This window comes from Montipora foliosa, chromosome 12 (assembly GCF_036669935.1).
Source record: "Montipora foliosa isolate CH-2021 chromosome 12, ASM3666993v2, whole genome shotgun sequence".
NCBI lineage: Eukaryota > Metazoa > Cnidaria > Anthozoa > Scleractinia > Acroporidae > Montipora > Montipora foliosa.
Window position 1 is genome coordinate 14,592,743 of NC_090880.1, and position 18,736 is coordinate 14,611,478.

The 18,736-nt window shown below is 39.4% G+C and overlaps 1 protein-coding gene across 1 annotated transcript; it reads right to left on the bottom strand.

Moving 5' to 3' along the window:
• Positions 1-11,482: 11,482 nt before the first annotated feature.
• Positions 11,483-14,966, bottom strand: LOC137979690 (uncharacterized). Its single transcript, XM_068827007.1, has 2 exons — positions 14,461-14,966; positions 11,483-13,639 (listed from the first exon to the last, which is right to left on the bottom strand). Exons 1-2 carry the CDS (start codon positions 14,602-14,604, stop codon positions 13,427-13,429), a joined length of 357 nt encoding a protein of 118 aa, XP_068683108.1. The 5' UTR covers positions 14,605-14,966; the 3' UTR covers positions 11,483-13,426.
• Between the last annotated feature and the right edge of the window lie 3,770 nt (positions 14,967-18,736).

Consider the following 18,736-nt stretch of genomic DNA (forward strand, 5'->3'; position numbering starts at 1 on the left):
TGCTGGAAAATATTTCTGTGAAATTTCCAGCTTTTGTAAATTTATCATGTTGCGTAATTTTCGAGCTTAGCAAATTTGCATACATGTGTTGAAATGTGATACAGGGAGAATTTTTGTGGTAACGCATAAGTCACGAAAATAAACAGGTCTGTTAGAAGCGTGCTTGAGTTTCAACAAAATGACCCCCAAAATCGGCAAAAGATTGTGATTCTGATGAATAATAAAGTAGCTGATATTACCAAAACGATGGAATTACCTGGTGATAAATAACCTTGTCTTGGAGAGTAAATTTTTGATTTTCCAGAAACAATGGTCAACCTCTGAGAGTTAAGCGATTGTGATCTTTGTTTTGAATTCGCACATTTCTTGTCAAAATTTATAACAATTGAAAGAAAAAGAAAACTAAGAAAAACAAAAACCCGGTATCTAAGCATCATGTAACACAGATGCTTCACTGTTTTGCGAGTAAACATGCCGCGGTAACTTGATCACTGCGCTCGCTGAATTCGATGTGCAATTTACTCGGTGCAGCCAAAAGTACAATTACAACAACACAACTAAAATCTCCCAAAATGTTTTTCACTGATGGTAACTTTTTACATTCATGGTTCAAAATTAATGTTGTTTTTGTGTCGTAAATTTTGTTACCGATGGCAAAATATTTTATTCTAGATCGACGGTCCTGAAACTTCCTTCTGCTCTTCTTAAAAACTGTGTATCCATATTTATTTCCTTTTACATCAATAATTGTTTTGCATAAAGCAAGCTTACAAAATCTGTATCTTGCTTGGTAAGATTCCAATTTTCTCTTTTGACTGACAGGCAATAAAGTACATGTAATATTGTCATGAGACTAAACAGGACAGTACCCTTGGATTTTCCCAACATATTGCTTTAGCACTAATCACTGCAGGCTGGGAACAACCCAGGCCAAGTTGAATGTAGTGATTCTTTATCTTTTAAAAGTGGTTGTCAGAGAAAACCGGGCAAAATGTTAAAAATGTCAACGGAAGGGGGTCAACAGAATTAGTTCATACTAACATCGTAGAAAGGTCAGGTGGAGTAATGAACAAATATACAAAACATAAGTCCATTACTGCTCTTGTATTAGAGATACGAGCATCACTTTATTTGTCCAACTCGGGCGCCATTTTTACAAGCAAATTTTGTCAATTTTCTGAAACTCACAGAATCCTTAAAATTGGGTGACCGATGCTTATATCTTTTTCACGATACAATACAACACAGGGTTACTTTCTAAAACCATGATCTTTGTTAGACAGTCCCGAGCAGGACTAAAACGTTTAAACTTTTCCTGACCTAAACTCAGAGTCTGTAGAAGTGCCAAAAATCGGTCTTTTTTAAATTAAGCTAGAGCGCACAACTAAAAGGCTAATGAAAGTCTGACAGCTAGAATGCAGTCTACTATCATCCATGTAACCAAAACACTAATAATCATTTTGGGCCATTGAAACAGGAAGAAACTAGAGTACTCACAGTTATAGTCAAGTTGCTAAACTTTCTTGCAAAGGAGCCCGATCGCTTCATGTTCATTTTAAGCCTTCATATATTTTCTTCCTTATTTCGCTTTTAACCATGATCAGCGGGTAGAGAAATCCTAAACAGCCCAAAATACCGCCACAGTTGTATTCTAAAACGGCGAAAGTGTGAAATTGAAGGCGAAGTTAAGAAAAAATAAAGCGACGCCATCTTGGAAGTTCAGCGCTCAGGAGGGACTGGCACTAGTAGTGTCGAAAGTCCCCATAATTTAAAGGCCCAAAAAGCCTCTGTCGCTTACAGACAGTTTTTTTGTTGTTGTTTTCAGATATGATAAAGGACCTTTCTTAGCATTTATTTCGCGGTGCACATATGATCAAAATTATCGTCCTTGATTTGCTTTTAATCTATCATCTTTTTGTTTCGTTCTCCCATCACACCGCGTCTGTGTATCCGCTGGATCTCCCATAAAACTGTTATTTTCATGCACGGAAACAATAAATGATGCCTGTGGTTCCTGGTGATCCCTTATTTCTTTGTCCAAAACTAAAACCACTGCCCACTGCACCAAACTGTCTGTACAATTATATGCATCATAGTGCAACCAAAGCATAACTGAATTAAGTATCTCGCTTTCATGAATTTCAGATTATATCTAACGCTCAAGTTTGCATTTTTTTCTTCGTCGAGTTTTGTCTTTTTGTTTCCTAGCAGTTCAAAATTTTGATTTTTCTTAAGTTCATTTTTCCCTGAAAAAGATTTGTCTTATACAGGGCAAATTCTTTCGTGAGTACTAGTGACAACAGTGATCGTGAGCAAGAAGGAACCCTCAAGCTGTAAACTTCCAATTGTACTTCTCCTATCACTGACATTATAGAAACGTTACAGTCTATGTAAAGCAAAGTTATGCTGTGCCAAACAGGAGCAATAATAAAGAACGGAAACTGAAAGGCATTATCACAATTTACTATGTGGCTTGTGTTTGTAGCCAATATGTGACCATCCACGGGAAAACCAACAAAAAGGTGATGACACGGGCACGCGTGCATGACACGGCACGCTGAGCGTGACATTCAACACGCCATATGCGCATATTTAATGAGTAGCACAATAGATGTCACGGTGGCTTTTGTTGTGCACACTGAGACACTCCAAACCTTTTGTTTAGCGTGGCGTGTTGCGTGTCAGATGCGTGCCAAAACAGGCACCGTAAAATTGCAAAAGTAATGCAAACGAAATTCGTCGAAATTCGTCCTTTGTTCTCGCGAATTTTCCATGAAAGGTCATCGAATTTTCGAACGATTTTTCGTAGGGTTTGAAGCAAAAAATTCACGATCTTTCTCGAAAATTCGAGATAGCGAAATTCGAAGTAGCGAATTTTGGAGGTAACCAAACGAAAATTCGAGATAACAAAATTTGAAGCAGCGAATTTTTGTGACATGAATCGGCGGCCGCCATCAACAACATCACTGAACAAGCGTATGTACGCGTAAATAAACACGTTAAGGTTAGCGTAAATAAAGTCGTATCGAAAATAGATTCAATGATCCGACAGTTTAATCTGCTATTTCCAACGAAAAAAAAAAAATTGGCTCACACAACAAAAACTGCGATTGCTTCACGAACAAGAGTTTGTTGTAGAGCTTACACATTGTGAAATTACGGCAGAAAACAATCATCGCGGCAAATTCGAACTTGGGAAATTTTTGTCCAGAAAATACGTGGGAATGTTCGAGAACAGCAAATAAAGAGCGAAATTTCGCTCAATTTTTTGAGGTCATTTATCGAACAGAGCGATTTTTCGCACGAAAATTCGAAGTCAATTTTCGTTCCAAGGGAATTTTCGTTTTGGCACAGCTGTCGTGCAATTTCACTCACTCCGTGTCTTTTTACGCGGTGCTCAATTTTACTTTTGCTGACACGCGCTTTTGTTTGGTATAACACGCTCTATTGTTTACAACTTGTAGTATCGGACAAAAGAAAATTTTAATGAGGCGTGCATTACGACACGGCACTCCCGTGTTAAAGAAAATTTCTTTTGTCTAGCGTGCTAAAATAGCGTGCCCGTGTCATCACCTTTTTGTTGGTTTTCCCGTGGACGGTCACATATAACGCGCGCTCTGATTGGCTAATTGTGACTGAATTGTAGGGCATTATTCCCCGTAATGCCCACAAGCCGATTACGGCCTTGAAAAAACAAAGCAAAAGGCAATTAAAAAACCATATAATAAACTACTTTCTAACCGAGCTAGCTCGAGCCGTACTGGGGAATATTGGCCCTCGGTCGTTTTTGTACGAATCTCGCTGCGCTCGGTCCGTTCTACCACGACCTCGGGCCAATATTCCCCAGTACGGCCCTCGCGCTTGGTTAGTAAGAAGTTAATAATAGAGGACGCCCTTCTATAGTGTACTGATTATAGAACATGAGAAACCTGGAATCATCTCCCGGAGTTCCTGTTTCGAAAAATGTCTGGAAAACATGGATAGAATTTGTAGTCGAGTATGACGACTTTCAGATTGGTTGTAAGCTTCAAGCAAAATTGGAATTTCGTTGCTAAAAGCATTTTCCTTAACATCATCGCAGGTTTTCTCTTGAACGTCATAGCCTGAAGAACGCAGCAGAGCTTCAAATACTTCATCTTCTTGATCTGGAGCAATTGTTGAGAGAACCGCAGAGAAAACCTGGCGTACTTTTTGCAAATAATAACATTTTTGTGAGCTTGATGTACTTTCCCAGTTCGAACAAAGAGACTATGCAATTGGACTGACTCTTCCCTCTGTGATACGTGAAATGGCTTCATTCAAAACCATGCGACTTTCCTGACGACTTTGTTCTTCATCTATCCAAAAACTGATCTTCCTGATCTTCCTGATCTTCATCTTCAGTGCTACAAACGGTGCTATCCAAGGTGATTTTAACCTCTTCGTCTCGTGAAGTTGGATATGAGGAACTTTCCAGAAAAGCAAATACAGCGTTTAAATTTGCTTCTTCAGCCTCTTCCACAGGACTTACTTTCTTTCCAGTGACATTACTTTCATCATCTCCTTGTTCCTAAAAATTGTGTTAATTATACGGTAACTTACTGACGCATGGATTCAACAAATGATCTATACTAGTCATCAAATCTCTCTCAAAAGTTTGAACGCCACCTTTAGCGACTCTCCAACGACAATCCTTTTCATCTCTCACCCGTCTTTGTAAAAAAAGTACTCAAGAATGGTCATACACATCTTTGCGATAATTTATTGACCTGTCTAAAATTAACATAATAAAAATCGATAGACTCAATTCGCCTTTTATTTGAAAACTAAATATTTCTGTCACATGTCCCGTTATTGTCAACGCGGGAACGTTAGATATTTACCTTGCCGCTTCGCGGGTCGGTAAATAGCCACCGCTTGCCACCTCCACTACGGTGAACAGTTGTGAATTATACCGAGGACGTAGTAACAAATGCTTTTGTCATATCCAGTTTCCACTACACTTTTAAGTCACGTGACACTGATGTGCTAGAATTACCTGCGGGGAACTCCCATTCGAAAGGGGCGGGGATGCTCGTCGGAAATTTTGAGTTAAACCCCTAAAGGAGACCAATCTGGGCATGGCCCAACCCTTTTTTGACCCCTTAAAGCGATCATTTTAAAGTTTGATTACATGAATCGTGTAAATAAATGGAATTGAAACTATATAATGTTTTAACATTTCTTCAAGTGAACCCTAAAAGAGACGTCTATGGCTAAATATAATGGTGTTTTGCCCAGAATACCCTAAGCGTGACCAAAATCTGAAATTTACACCCCTAAGTGAGACGACGAGTATCCCGCCCCTTTCATATGAGAGTCCCCCCCTTCCTCCCCTTGGGTATAATTATTCCTTGAATTTTTAACAATACCCTTTCTGGCAAAGGGAGATATTTATGAAGAAAGTCAACTAACATGCTTCTGTTTACAATTTAATAAAACATTCCTATCTTATTTTACAATGCTTTGATTATCGTTACGAGATCGTTGTAAACGTACTCAACCGCCCTAGTGAGGCAAGCTTCGGAAATAAAATTCCTCGAAAGACTATGAGAATTAAATTGCATTGCTTTCAAAAGACAACAGATTCATATACGGGAGATTATTCAAAATTACTTTGCATATTGTGCAATTACGCATCACCAACGAAAGAGAGAGGATAGCTTCACTGGGAGAGCTTCTGGAAAAGATTGGATTTCATCCAGCTCAGTACACCTGTGTAAACATTTGAATATTGAATTATCAAAATCTAATTACTCTAATTACAAAGGATAGGCTTTGTCACGAAAAAATATCTTGAGTGTTGTAAAAATTTTAAAACATCATATCAAACCTCCAGCTCGTCTTTGCTGTCGCAAGTTGTAAGTTCTTGGAACATCCTCCCATGCTGTTTTCGACAATTGCTACAGATAACTGAAACAATTTTTTTTTTGGTTACCACATATATCTCGCTTCACCTATTAGTGGTATAATTTGTCACGGTATCTTAGGGTGCATAGCTTGTTAATCTCAAATGAAAGGAAAACACTAACATTAAAACAAAGTAAAATTAGACGCAGGTGTAAAGATATTTTTCTTGAAATTTCAAACACTTTGGATTATACATACCGGAACCAATTGGAACTTTCACATGATATAGGCTGAACATTTCTTCCGAGACCTTCTTGTTTACCCGACGAGGGTTTTTCAGGGATTTCTTTTCGCCTCTGTGAATTGGATACGAGCATCTAGGTGGAAGCTGCTGGAAATGTGTAGAAAGCTCGTATCTGTGCTTTGGACAGATCGTCATTTTTTCCGTATCCTCCCTCGACAGGTTATAAAAGCTGGCACGATTAAGAATAAGTTCGTATTCGGCTAGAATATTGCTTGTGCCAATTCCGCGGCAGCCACTCACACCTAGACTAGTGAGGTAACCAGACAAATACTTCTTGCAAGCTCTAAGAGGTATGATACTTGCGTCTTCTGGTGCGTATGGGGTTGGACCGCATGTTCTGTCGCTTGACGGAAAGGAACAACTCATTTGTAGTCAACTTTTTCCTTATGTCTTAAACAAGTCAAAGACAAGCTCACAAGGTGTCCAAATTTAATTAGTGACGTCCTGAGGAAAGTGCGCAGTTATCAGCCAATTATTTTCGGCAATTTCTTAGCTATTTAGCAGATCGAACTCGGATCTCTGCTATTAAAACAGCGTCATTTTTCAGCCAACAGTAAAAATTTTGAAGTTTTGAGGTCCCACTTAGACCCCATTACAGGCATGATCCTTGATATTCTGCACACGTGGGAAGAAATTTGTTTTCAGCTGTTACAAGGCAAGACGGAATTAACAAATTGAAAATTACGGTATCAGTGAAAGAGTCCCCCCCCCCCTCTCGCCCTCGCCTCGTCCATGCCTAGCTCTTCCTCCCTTGCTCCGAAATAAGGACAAGGGTGAAGAAAATAAGAAAAATGAGGATAATAATGATAACGATAATGATAAACCCGAAAAGGAAATCAAACATTCAATCGGGCTAGGTTGCTAATTTAGTAAGAAATATTCCTTTTTGACCCCGTTACAGTGGAGCCTCGATATAAAGAAGAGTCAAAGAAAATATGTTCGCTAAAACGAGGTATCATGATGTTGAGACTTTTTTTCCAAGGATGTTACTATTAGTAAGGCCAGGAGTTTCCTTTGCTTTACCAACGACTTTTACGAAGGGTTTTTTTTTCTCGAAGGTGCCACTCCTTTCTAATGCCAACCCATACCCCCACTCCTCCCGCGGCTATGCTCCTCCAAGTAACAGTTGGCTAGTGCCGGTCCTCCCTTCGCCCTAAATTTTTAAGATGGCGCGGTCTTGTGATAATTCCTTTGTTTACCTTATGGCTTAAGTACCTTTTGCTCGTTTTTATACATACCAATCGCGGTATTTCATCATGTTTTATCTACATTTTTCTAACTGCTTATCGTACTTAATAGCACACAAGCGCAGAAAAATCGTCAGAACGGCTAACAGCAAACACGAACCGAACAGCGATGTTTTTAAGGCCAAGTCGAGTAACCGTAAGAAATGTAAGTATTCTAGTTTCTTCCTGTTTCAATGGCCCAAAATGATTATTAGTGTTTTGGTTACATGGATGATAGTAGACTGCATTCTAGCTGTCAGACTTTCATTAGCCTTTTAGTTGTGCGCTCTAGCTTAATTTAAAAAAGACCGATTTTTGGCTCTTCTACAGACTCTGAGTTTAGGTCAGGAAAAGTTTAAAAGTTTTAGTCCTGCCCGGGACTGTCTAACAAAGATCATGGTTTTAGAAAGTAACCCTGTGTTGTATTGTATCGTGTAAAAAATATAAGCATCGGTCGTCCAATTTTAAGGATTCTGTGAGTTTCAGAAAATTGACAAAATTTGCTTGTAAAAACGGCGCCTGAGTCGGTCAAATAAAGTGATGCTCGTATCTCTAATACAAGAGGAGTAAAGGACTTAAGTTTGGTATAGTTGTTCATTACTCCACCTAACCTTTCTACGATGTTAGTATGAACTAATTCTGTTGACCCCCTTCCGTTGACATTTTTAACATTTTGCCCGGTTTTCTCTGACAACCACTCTTAAGTACAAAAGTGAAGGTTACAGTGTAGTTAACATTAAGCCTTCGGTTCAGCGTTTATTTGATGTACATGCATACCTGAAGACTTTCTTCTTTTCCTTGAGGGCAAGTTGCCTTCTGAGTGCCTCTTTGATTTTCCACCATTAATGGTTGCTATGAGATCACTCCCCTTGATGTGATCTGATTCCACTGAAAAAAAAAAACTAATTCAAATCAATACAGTATAACAGTTTGCTGACGCTTCTCGACCATTAAGCAGTCAAAAACTATATAATTTTCAGGAGAACCCTGCTAGCTAGGGCATTTGAGGTGTCAATGGGATAAGCAGTCAAAAACTCTCCACCATCAATAAAGTTGGCAGAACAGTAATTTTTTCTTACATTTACATGGAAAGTACTTATGACAAACCTAAGTCTTCGTCAATTTTCCTGTCATTATCTGTCTGCCAGGAGAAAATTCATTTGGTTTACATTTAATTAATTTATATTTATTCCTACAAATAATTGAGAATTAGAGTATTTGATCAGGCTTAGTATTTACTCTTGTGTAACTCACCGTCTAAGCAAATACCACTATCGTTTAAAAGTGTTGCCACTGAAGCTAGTTGGGGTGCAGCTGCACGAGGAATGTCTGTTATTGGAGTAGCATGTGGTGAAGTAGGTCTTGTCACCTGTTCCATTGTTTCTGGTGCCACGGTAGTTTGGGGTGGAGTGGCTGGTACTGGTACTGAAGTACTGAAGTAGCCTGGCTATCTGCAGTTTGTGTAGCTGGGACCACAGTAACTGCACATAAAGTGGATGGGAAAGCTGATATCAGGCAAGAATGACTCTGTGTAGCTGGTGGTGTTGAGATGGATACAGCAAGTGTGCTGTGCTGGATAGCCAGGTCTACAATAACTTGACGCAAAAGTGGAGGTGGAAGCATCTAGTGTTGGGCAAGAATGACCCTGGGTGGCTGGTGCTATTAAGTCGGATGCAGCTGGTGTTCTGCAAGAATGATACTGTGTGGCTGGTGTAGCTGATGGTGTTGAGACTGATGCAGGTTTAAGAGGGGTTGTTTGTGTGTTGTGCTTGGAATAGCTGAGGAACTTGCTACTTGTGTAGCTGCTGCAGGGGGTGTTGTCATGGCATCAGTTGCCGCACTAGGTGTTTCCTCTTTAATGCCAAATGCTTAAACAGAGATATCAACTTTTATCAATGTACAACATGTCTCTAACCTTGTTCAATTAATCATCTTATAATATAATTGTAATAAGGTTAAATATTTGGTTCATGGTAAAGTGTAGCAATCAAATTACATGCTTTTCGCAGTTGCCTAAAGTTATTCAAATGAAAAATGTTTGGGGAAAATAATAGCAACCTGCCAGAATGTTGCAGTCAAAGAAAACAAAAAGAATTATTGATATCACACATGCAGGATTTACCTGGGATGTTTGCAATAATACACCTTATTCCAAAATGGCTGTGATTTTATTATTGTTTTGTTTGAATGCAAATTGGCCATTATGAAACGAAAAATTAAAAAGAAAATTCAGGACTGGAAATGTACCTTCACTGAATGTTCTCCAGCTTTCCTTTGCAAATGCTGAATGTTTAATGAAGATACACTTCCTTCCAGTTACTTGAACACCACCAGCTCCTCTTGAAATACAATTTCCGTCAGGAAACTTGTTGAAGTGCTGAGTTGCTCCCTTTCCATCTCCAATGGACAGGGTGGTGATTTCTCTTCTTATCCTATCCTCAGGTGGGTGTGTTCCACCAAATTCTTTGATTAGAGGCAAAAGCCACTTCAATGCCACTGCTACTCCCTTGTGTACCCCCACTTGTTTTCAATTTAAAATTAACAGAAGGATTTACGCATGTCAGCAACTGCAAGAACAAAGGTTTATAGTAAGTAGTAAATAAATACAGGTTTCATGCGTTCAATGTATGATTCATTTCATATACCATTTCATCATTAAAATGACAACAGTAAGTACTTTAATTTTTGACTTCACTTTTTGGATTAAATAATAATTATTCAATTCCCAAAAAAGTGGAATCAGTTTATTAACTCTGCACAACAATGAAAAACCACAATACTTATTTTACTAGTAGTAATCAAAGATTAGGAGTGCGTTCTCCGCCTGTGGTAATAGTTGTCTGTTGCTGAAATCATTACTGTGAACGGTGGAAGTTTTACAGACATATAACATACTGACAAAGTCCACTATTGTTCTGTGGATTTTGATTTCCTTGCTTTATTTAATGCGGTTCGATATGACCTTTCATGAAACGTTGCGTGACGGCTCCAGTTTCGGTAAACTAGCAAATTCATGTTATTAAACGTCACATTTTCACTTTTACTGGTAATGTTTCAGCATGAAGGCTGATTTCTAAAAAGAATACTTGTGTTACATGTAGTACTCCGGGTATTCTGAGCTGGAAGCACAAATATCAGCTAACATCTGTAACCTTTGCTCTCGCTTTTCCGGCCTGTTTATCCGTGCTTTATGTTAACAAACTCCCGGAAAAACTCCGTGCGACTGGCAATAATTATTATTTCCGCTGATGAATAAAAATAAGTCAGCATTTACATTGCTCTTCCTTAGTTCTGGCTTACTCTTATAGGTCTTGGCTTCAGAGTACTCTTCCATCGATTCAATTTCGACCTTCGCTGAGTACAGACTGAACAATTTGTGGCCACTGGAACTATATATTAAAGTCAACAAATGTAATCAAAATATAGCCAATGAAATATGGCTGTTCCCACGCGTACAGTTAACATACCAAAGCCAAGGCGATTCGTTGCAGCTGGAGCATCTCGCAAAAACCAACTCGAAATCGGAACTCGAAAATCCAACTCGAAATCCTAACTCGGGAGTTAATTTGTCTCATAATAAAGCTGAACTACTGTAATAAGACGCACGTGTTTAATCGTGTTTAATTGTAAACAATTTGCGTGACGCTATGGACACAGACTCGCCGGCGCGTGCTTTATAAAAATAAAAACTATTCCTTCCAGGAAAATCAAATAAATATTATCAGCGCATCTTACAAACTTTGAATGAAGATCTTGTCTTTTTAACAGAGAGCACTTTACCGTTTGAATCAGCGAATTAAGCACGGTATAACCGAAGATGTTTTTTTTTTTTCGTGTATGCCGTGACATTGCACAATGCCCTCTCGCCGGCGCGGGCCTTAGAAAAGCAAACTTTTCCCTCGCCATTTCACATCGCTGTAATGTGTGGTTCCAGAAAATATCCATACCCCCACCACGGAAGACTTTTTGATTTGCACCCCCCCTCCCCCCAGGATTTTCCGTTCCAGGGGGGTCTTTGATGACCCCCCCTCCCTTCAGGAATTTCCAGAATTTTTTTACGTATAAAAAGGAGAGTGAATTAGTTACGTAATTGCGGTAGAATTTTATTACAACAGTGTAAACATTAAGGTTAACTTTTAGAAAAATATAACGCTTTGTTAAGCTCATTATCCAGCTAAACTTTCAGCTTGTGCGCTATCAACTTTGCAAAGCTTAAACATTTGGGTTGCACGTCGACTGTTTCACGTTTTTGTGCGAACTTCAATGAGAACATTTCACTCGCTTAAACAACTTCGCAAACCATAGTAAATAAATCAGAAACTTACAAGGTTCCTTTGTCTACACATTTTGTCAGTTTCTTCAGGTTGATTCTTTAATATTTAGGGACCACAAAAGTTGACGCGGTAGGTTTCGTGAACGTCGTCACAAAGGCTATTGTTTTATGAAGAATATTATCGACTGTTATTGTTTTTGGCGCGATTTACTTCCTCCAATGAGTAGTCAAACTCCTGTTTCAGAATTTCCAGTTTGACATAACGAACTGAACCTCAACAATCGTTTCCCGAGGCCGCAATAAATATTGCGTTTACTCAAAGAAGAGAAAACTTGACTCCCGGTTCCTGTCCGTGGTCTAAATGCCACCCACAAAAAAGAAAATGTCGTTGCACACAAGCATTGAGATGGTGGGAACTTGCGTCTTATCGCATTTTCAATGACTTACTACCCCCAGTAAAACATAAATCCTATCAAAAATGTGTTTACTGCATGTGAAGGTAGTGAAAAGTGATACTCAAGTGAACGGAAGTGTTGGTTGGACGTAAAAGAGACAAACGTGGAAAACGGAAACATTGAAGCTAATAGTATTAACTTTATCTCAAAACTGACTTTTGTTTCAAAACATCGTCCGATAGTGTGTTTTGTGCTTCAGATCGATCGTATGTTGCTTTCAATGTTTTGTATGTGGTTCGTGACCCTTTGGAAAAGTAGTTTCCCACGAAACCCCCCTACCCCTTGGAAATTACTGCCCTTTAACCCCCCCTCTCCCTCGGAATTTCCAATTGTCTTCCGTGGTGGGGGTATGGATATTTTCTGGAACCACACAATCAAAATTCAAGGTGTAAAAATAAGAAATATTTTAGCTTGTACTTTAAAAATAATTTGTGTTAGCAATATTCATCATATTATAGGCTTGTTAGGTCCCTGGGTGTTTTCGAAAATCGCTAAAGTACATCTACCATGAAAACTCAAAACACGTGGTCTTTCTCTGGTTAAACAGAAAAATCCAGCGAATCGAGGCGTATTAATTAATCCTTTAGACCACAAAGGTAATAAGCCGTTGGAGCAAGAAAATTCGGTCTTATTCACAGATCAAGTGGGCGGTTGAAAAAGGCAAACAAAAAATCAGGTATGATCCTAAAATAGATTGGCGACGCGCTCATTCACAGGCGGTGAGCGGTGAAAGGAAAACGAAATGGAACGTCATCGCGGAATGTCATTACTTTTACTTGTAACTTATTAATGCAACCGACGAAGGGTTTAAATAAAGCTTGAACCTTCCAACACGTCCAACAAACAGCGAAGCACGAGGCAGAATGATAAAGCTTGAACCTTCCAACACGTCCTACAAACAACAAAGCACGAGGCGGAATGTTTTGCGCAACGAAATTGTGACGTCATTCAAAATGGCGCTGAAATGTTGAACCATGGAACGAAAAAACACGGGTCAGCTTTCGCTTGCTTGCACAGGGCACCTACACGATAAGAGGCAACCCAGAAGATTAGGAAGCGTTCTGTCGAACACAATTACTCATTCACAATTTTTCAGATGTGGACAAAGTGTTTCAAACCTACCCAAGCCAACCATTTTTGACAGTTTGTAGCTTAAAACAAAATGCATTGATTGTAGGAATGATGTTTGCTAAATGCTAGTATTAAAGCTGCCTACAGAGTCATGTGGGGAAATCTGAGCCAATCAGAAAACTGACCATGTGTAGATGAAAGCCTCAAAGCCTTTTATGACCCAAATCTATTACAATACCTGTTTCACTGGTATTTTGTACACTTCAATACATCTAACCAGGAGGTCTACAAGAAGCGGCTCTCCAGATGCTGGCAATTTTGCTTCACTCTCTGTTTCTTGTTCGACCTGATATACCCTCACAGCATTTGGGTATACCTTTTTCTTGAAAAAGGTTAATGCCAATTGTGGATCAAGATTTTCAATTTCTGACCTTTCAATGACCTGGAAGTACAAGTTGTTTGGAACCATTTTAATAACAAATAATTATTAAGGCTGACAAAGTAGGGAGGATACAGAGTCTATACAAAAAATGTCAATAAAGATTATTGTATCTACCAATTGGTCTCCAGAGATGTATTACACTGAATTTTGTTATTTTCCATTGAAATATGAGCTAAAACATTCCTGATTCCTGACCGAGTGCAGTCTCAGAGCAGTGATCAGGGCTGGCATTATGTTTGGAGAAGCCCCCCCCCCCCCCCAGAAAAGCAAAGTAGCCAGGTATAGGCAAGTTACAAACCTTACATCAGTGTTTCAGTCATCATTTGACCCTCAATAGCTGACTATTCTTATCTCATTAGGTGGCTACCAATGACAACATTGAGTGATGCAGTAAATGGCGAAAAGATATTTCTCATTACTAGCCAAATTAGAACAGGTCAAGTGATAGTTTTATATGCAATAATTAGAGTTAGTTTGATAAGGAATAACCCTTGCACTCATAGTCTATGCAGTACTATGTGCAGTGATCATGTTATGCGCTAAATTGGAAGTGCATGACTGCTAATCAAACAATATACAGCCCACTTTCTGACACACCCTCACTGAACTGTTTTTAAACTTAGCGAGGAATGTAATTTATGAAATCGAACAGTCCCTTCACAGACCCGTGGCTTACATTAAAATATTGCTTAATTCTCTTATGGTTGCTATTTTGGTCTGATAGTTTACCAGTACTGCCATGTTAAATAACACAAGGAATTTGCATTAATTTTGTAAATCAATAACTATTGGTCACATAGAATTTACAGTGTATTCCATACCTTTTCAGCCAGGCTGATGAGAACAGTATAATTCTTTCGGCATCTGTCATCCATTTCAGGACAGGTCTGTGCCATCGGTTTGCTGATTTCTGCTGCCCTCAGTTTGAGGATGTGATCCAAGGTCTGACTGAGACCGACAAGCATCCCAATGGCACTTGATGCCCGACTGAAGACTTCTTCAGCTCTGATTTCAGCCCTCTGTCGGGCATCAAGGCCATTCGGGCTTCTCCTTCCTTCCAAAAACGGAATCAGTACTAGGCGGCCAAAGACCCTATATTTTGTAAAATTTACATTAATTAATAGGACAGTCTGGTGCAAAGATTATCAATTTGCACAATACACAGATTCATCATCATCAGGGTTATCAAGTTATCATCAGTATCACGTTTCTGAGTACAAATTAGGTTTAGGATTACAATTCTTGTGAGAAGCATCCTCTTAAACATGTTTCGTCAAAGTAGTTTCAAAGGGCAACCCTAAAATCCGGAACCGGAATCACAGGTCATTGTTTTACCAATGCAGAGGGTGAAAACTATCCTAAACATTCATAAAAGCTGACCTTATGCCTAAAAACGTTTGTTTAGGCCTAATTAGGCCTAAGGTTAGCTTTTATGAATGTTTAGGATAGTTTTTACTCTCTTTATTGGTAAAACAATGACCTGTGATTCCGGATTCTGTGTTTTAGTTGCCTGTTTCAAATCATTTTGAAACTGTCTGAACTGAATTCTTCACTTTGAAATACATTCAATAAACTGTCTGAACTGAATTCTTAACTTTGAAATACATTCAATAAATCGAAAAATACTACCTTGGATCATGGTCCAAAGCATCAAGGGTCTCCCAGTTAACAGTCACAATGGGACAAGTATGGGGTGTGCTCTCAAGGAAGCATGTCCCATCCTTTACCCTGTTGTAGAAGGCCACAGCAATATCCTCTACCAACTTACGTTTTTTAATATCATCCAGGACAGGTGGTAGTGTTGCCCTGCTACACAACCGTGGAATAAATCTTTCCTTTACTGAGGAATACAACGAACCCATGTTCCCGATGAGACTGGGGGCTGCTTTAGCTGACTTTGTCTTCCCAAGTCGGTTCACACCACAGACCACTGGAATAGGACAACAGCCTAGAATTTCCATGATACCTTCATAATGAAGGCCAATTATCATTCCAGCTGAAAAGAAGAAAAATACTCTCTTGATGGCAGATTTGACATAAATGGCATCCCATATAATCGGGTCAGGCATACACCCGAAAGCATCAATTATTTGCCAAAAGTGTTTGAGTTTATCATTTTGTAAACATGACCAAGGTTTCTAGATCTTAACAAGTCTTACATTGTTAAATTTATATTATTGATTTAAAAACACTTCAGGTTTCTCCGTTTTAAGAGTTAGCTGGCCCACTGAGAAAACATAAAGAGCCAAAACAAAAGCAAAGAATATTGATGTAAATTTCAGCCTCATACTTTTAAGGCTCCTTGGCATAAATAAATATTTAAATCTGCTAATTACCTATAGTGAATATTGCTGCCATTGTATTGTCATGCACTGTGTCTACTAGTGCCTTGATTACATCCCTTAGAGAGTAACCATACAAAGGTAAGCGCACAGCTGGCAATGATCCATCTTCTTCATCTTTCCACCATCTTCCATATCAAACACCTCTTGCACCCACAAGATGGAAGAGGCTTCAGGGTTGGTGAGAACCCCCCCTGCTGTTATTTGGATATCTGGACCAAAGATCCACACATCACTACTTGGTTGTTTGCCAACGCAAACAGCTGCCTTGAACGTGTCTTTCAAATTTGAGATTCTACATTTACTAAATGAAAGACCCAAAAACAAGTAATTTATTTCGTGAGAGCCTGCTCTTAAGATAGGAATTTACCGATGCTTCACATGCAAATGTACAAACAATGTTTTTGCCCATGACATGGAACAAAAACTTCTCTATAGTCACTCCGTTTTCACTGTATTTCCACTTTTGTTGAATAATTTTTCTTTGGAGTAGTGGTCTGCTGCAGATCAATTAGACGTTTTTGTCGCCTGCAATATGCAGCCCTTATCAAAAATGAGGTCAAGTGTTGTTTTAACTGCTCATTGAGCCCTGTTGGCTGGGGTTACAACTGTATACGATTAGATATCATTAGAGACCTTTAGATTCTAGGACAAGAACAAGTAAGAGTTTTGACTACCCGTTTTTTGCGAAACAACATGGAAAAATTTATAACTCGTACGATTAATCTTAACTCTTTGTTAGCAGTATAGGTTGCACAGTCATTCTTATTGCTGGTAATTGAGCCTTTTTTCTAATCGAAAAATGCCAAAACTGCTACGGTGTTGTTGACGTGTTTTCACACGACAACATTTTTGCAAAACCTCGTGCTAAAATGATGACGGCATCACGTTTTTCCTGCCAAAATGACGCTGGTTTGCGCGCGCTCACGGTTGTTCTATGTGAAAATCTCGTACTTGTAGTCGTTCTTGTCTCAGAATCTAAAGCTCGCTATTGCGTAGTTCCAGAAGACATCCAGACGCCTAACATGAAGGGAATTTCAAATAGGACCCCACCCCTTCCATTTGCACAAGGGAACGTTAACCTGCTACTACATGTACCTGAACTGTCTGCTAACTTTAGGGCTCAAAGCACATCTTCAATTGTTTGTCTTGCAAATGTATTACACAGGGCAAGGAAATGCCACTGAACTTGATAACCGATAATTTATTTGTTACAACATTACTACACAAAGCAACAAGCATACACACCTGAAATAGTTCTTCTTCCCTGCTAGCAGAGGCTCTTTTCCTGGTGTTCGCTGACGGGAGAAAAGAGACCTCTGCCATGGGTCTAAATGGACTATATTGAGCATGCTCCGCGGCTTAGCGACCGAGCTATCACGTGATGTTGGTAAGACGTCACGAAATATGACCTTTCACTGAAACTGGCGCGAAAACCCCGCAGATGCATATGGCGCGTCATGTCTCACACCCCGATTAACTCTCCGTGTAGTAAACAGAGAAAAATATCATCGACTAGATCGCCAAAAACGCCGGTTAAAAAAGTACAAAAATCGTCTAGAGATAATTGTTGTCTGATCTGTGGTATTAACTTCAAGTTATCTGGTCAGGGAAGCTTTTTTAACACAACCACAACTGCAGGACTTAAAGAAAATTTGACATTCCTTCTCGGAGAATCGCCCGATTTTTCCCTGTCATCCCGACGGATTTGCAAATGCTGTAAACGAAAGGTGGACTCAGTCGTAAAGAGAACATTAATTCTCGAACAAGACAAAGCATTTCTCATCGACAAGTATCGGAAAAATAATTCTACAAACGAGAGGCAATGCGCTAGAGAACCCACCAAACTCACTCCGCCGCGGTACAAACGGATGTGCAAGGAAAGTCCTTTGGCTGTAAACAAACAAGCTAAAGCAAGGAAGGCCATCAACAAAGAGACGGATGGAGTGGAAGAGCTCGGTGTTTTTCCATTGAGCACCAGTTTCGAAGATTTGAGAGCAGAATTTGTTTCTCACGATCATTCTTACGCTAATAAGCTTACCTATGAACCAGATACTGTGGCACAGTGCGAAGGAGATTTTCCTCCCGAAGTGGAACAACCACCGCCAGAGCAAATTGCTGCGAACCAGTGCCATGGGAATTCTCTGACTGAAGTCGAACAAAGGCATGAGCGAATTTCTGCAAACCAGTTCGAAGGAGATGTTCAGATTGTAATCGAACAGCCGCGAGAACCGGATGTTGCAAACCAGTGCGTCGATTCGGTCGATTTACCGCAATCATTCCTCTCGCTTTTGTTTGATGATGACTTTCACTTCGACTTTGCCTCCAGCTCAGCTCATGACCAGGACCGTAGCGAAGAAGTTTCTGTTAATGCTGAATTAACAGGAAATGCCGAAGATGATGAAACCGAAGTGGAGGTGAGAAATACATTTCTGTCACTTGTCAATAGTCGGTTTTAATAACTTTCTGCACGTTTACAAAATTAATATTTTACTCGAAGAATTGAAAGAATAGATGACTTAAAATTGATGGCTCCCTGCTAGCAGAGTCTCTTTTCCTGGTTTTCGCTGGCCAAACACGGAAAATTGGTGCTGAAACACTTTTTTTTGGCCTTTCATTCTCTGCGCTTAACGAAGGAAGAAAAATACATTACCTGTGTGCTTTCATATTGCTAGAAATAATACCCTGGGAACGAGGTTGTGTTATTCCCTCCTAGCCTAATTTTCTTTCATTCGTTAATGATATGGTTGTGGTG

Coding starts and splice junctions, on each gene's coding strand:
- LOC137979690 (XM_068827007.1), bottom strand. CDS start 14,604: ATGCTTGTCGGTCTCAGTCAGACCTTGGATCACATCCTCAAACTGAGG. Junction 13,640..14,460: donor TCATCAGCCTGGCTGAAAAG/GTATGGAATACA, acceptor TTGTACTTCCAG/GTCATTGAAAGGTCAGAAAT.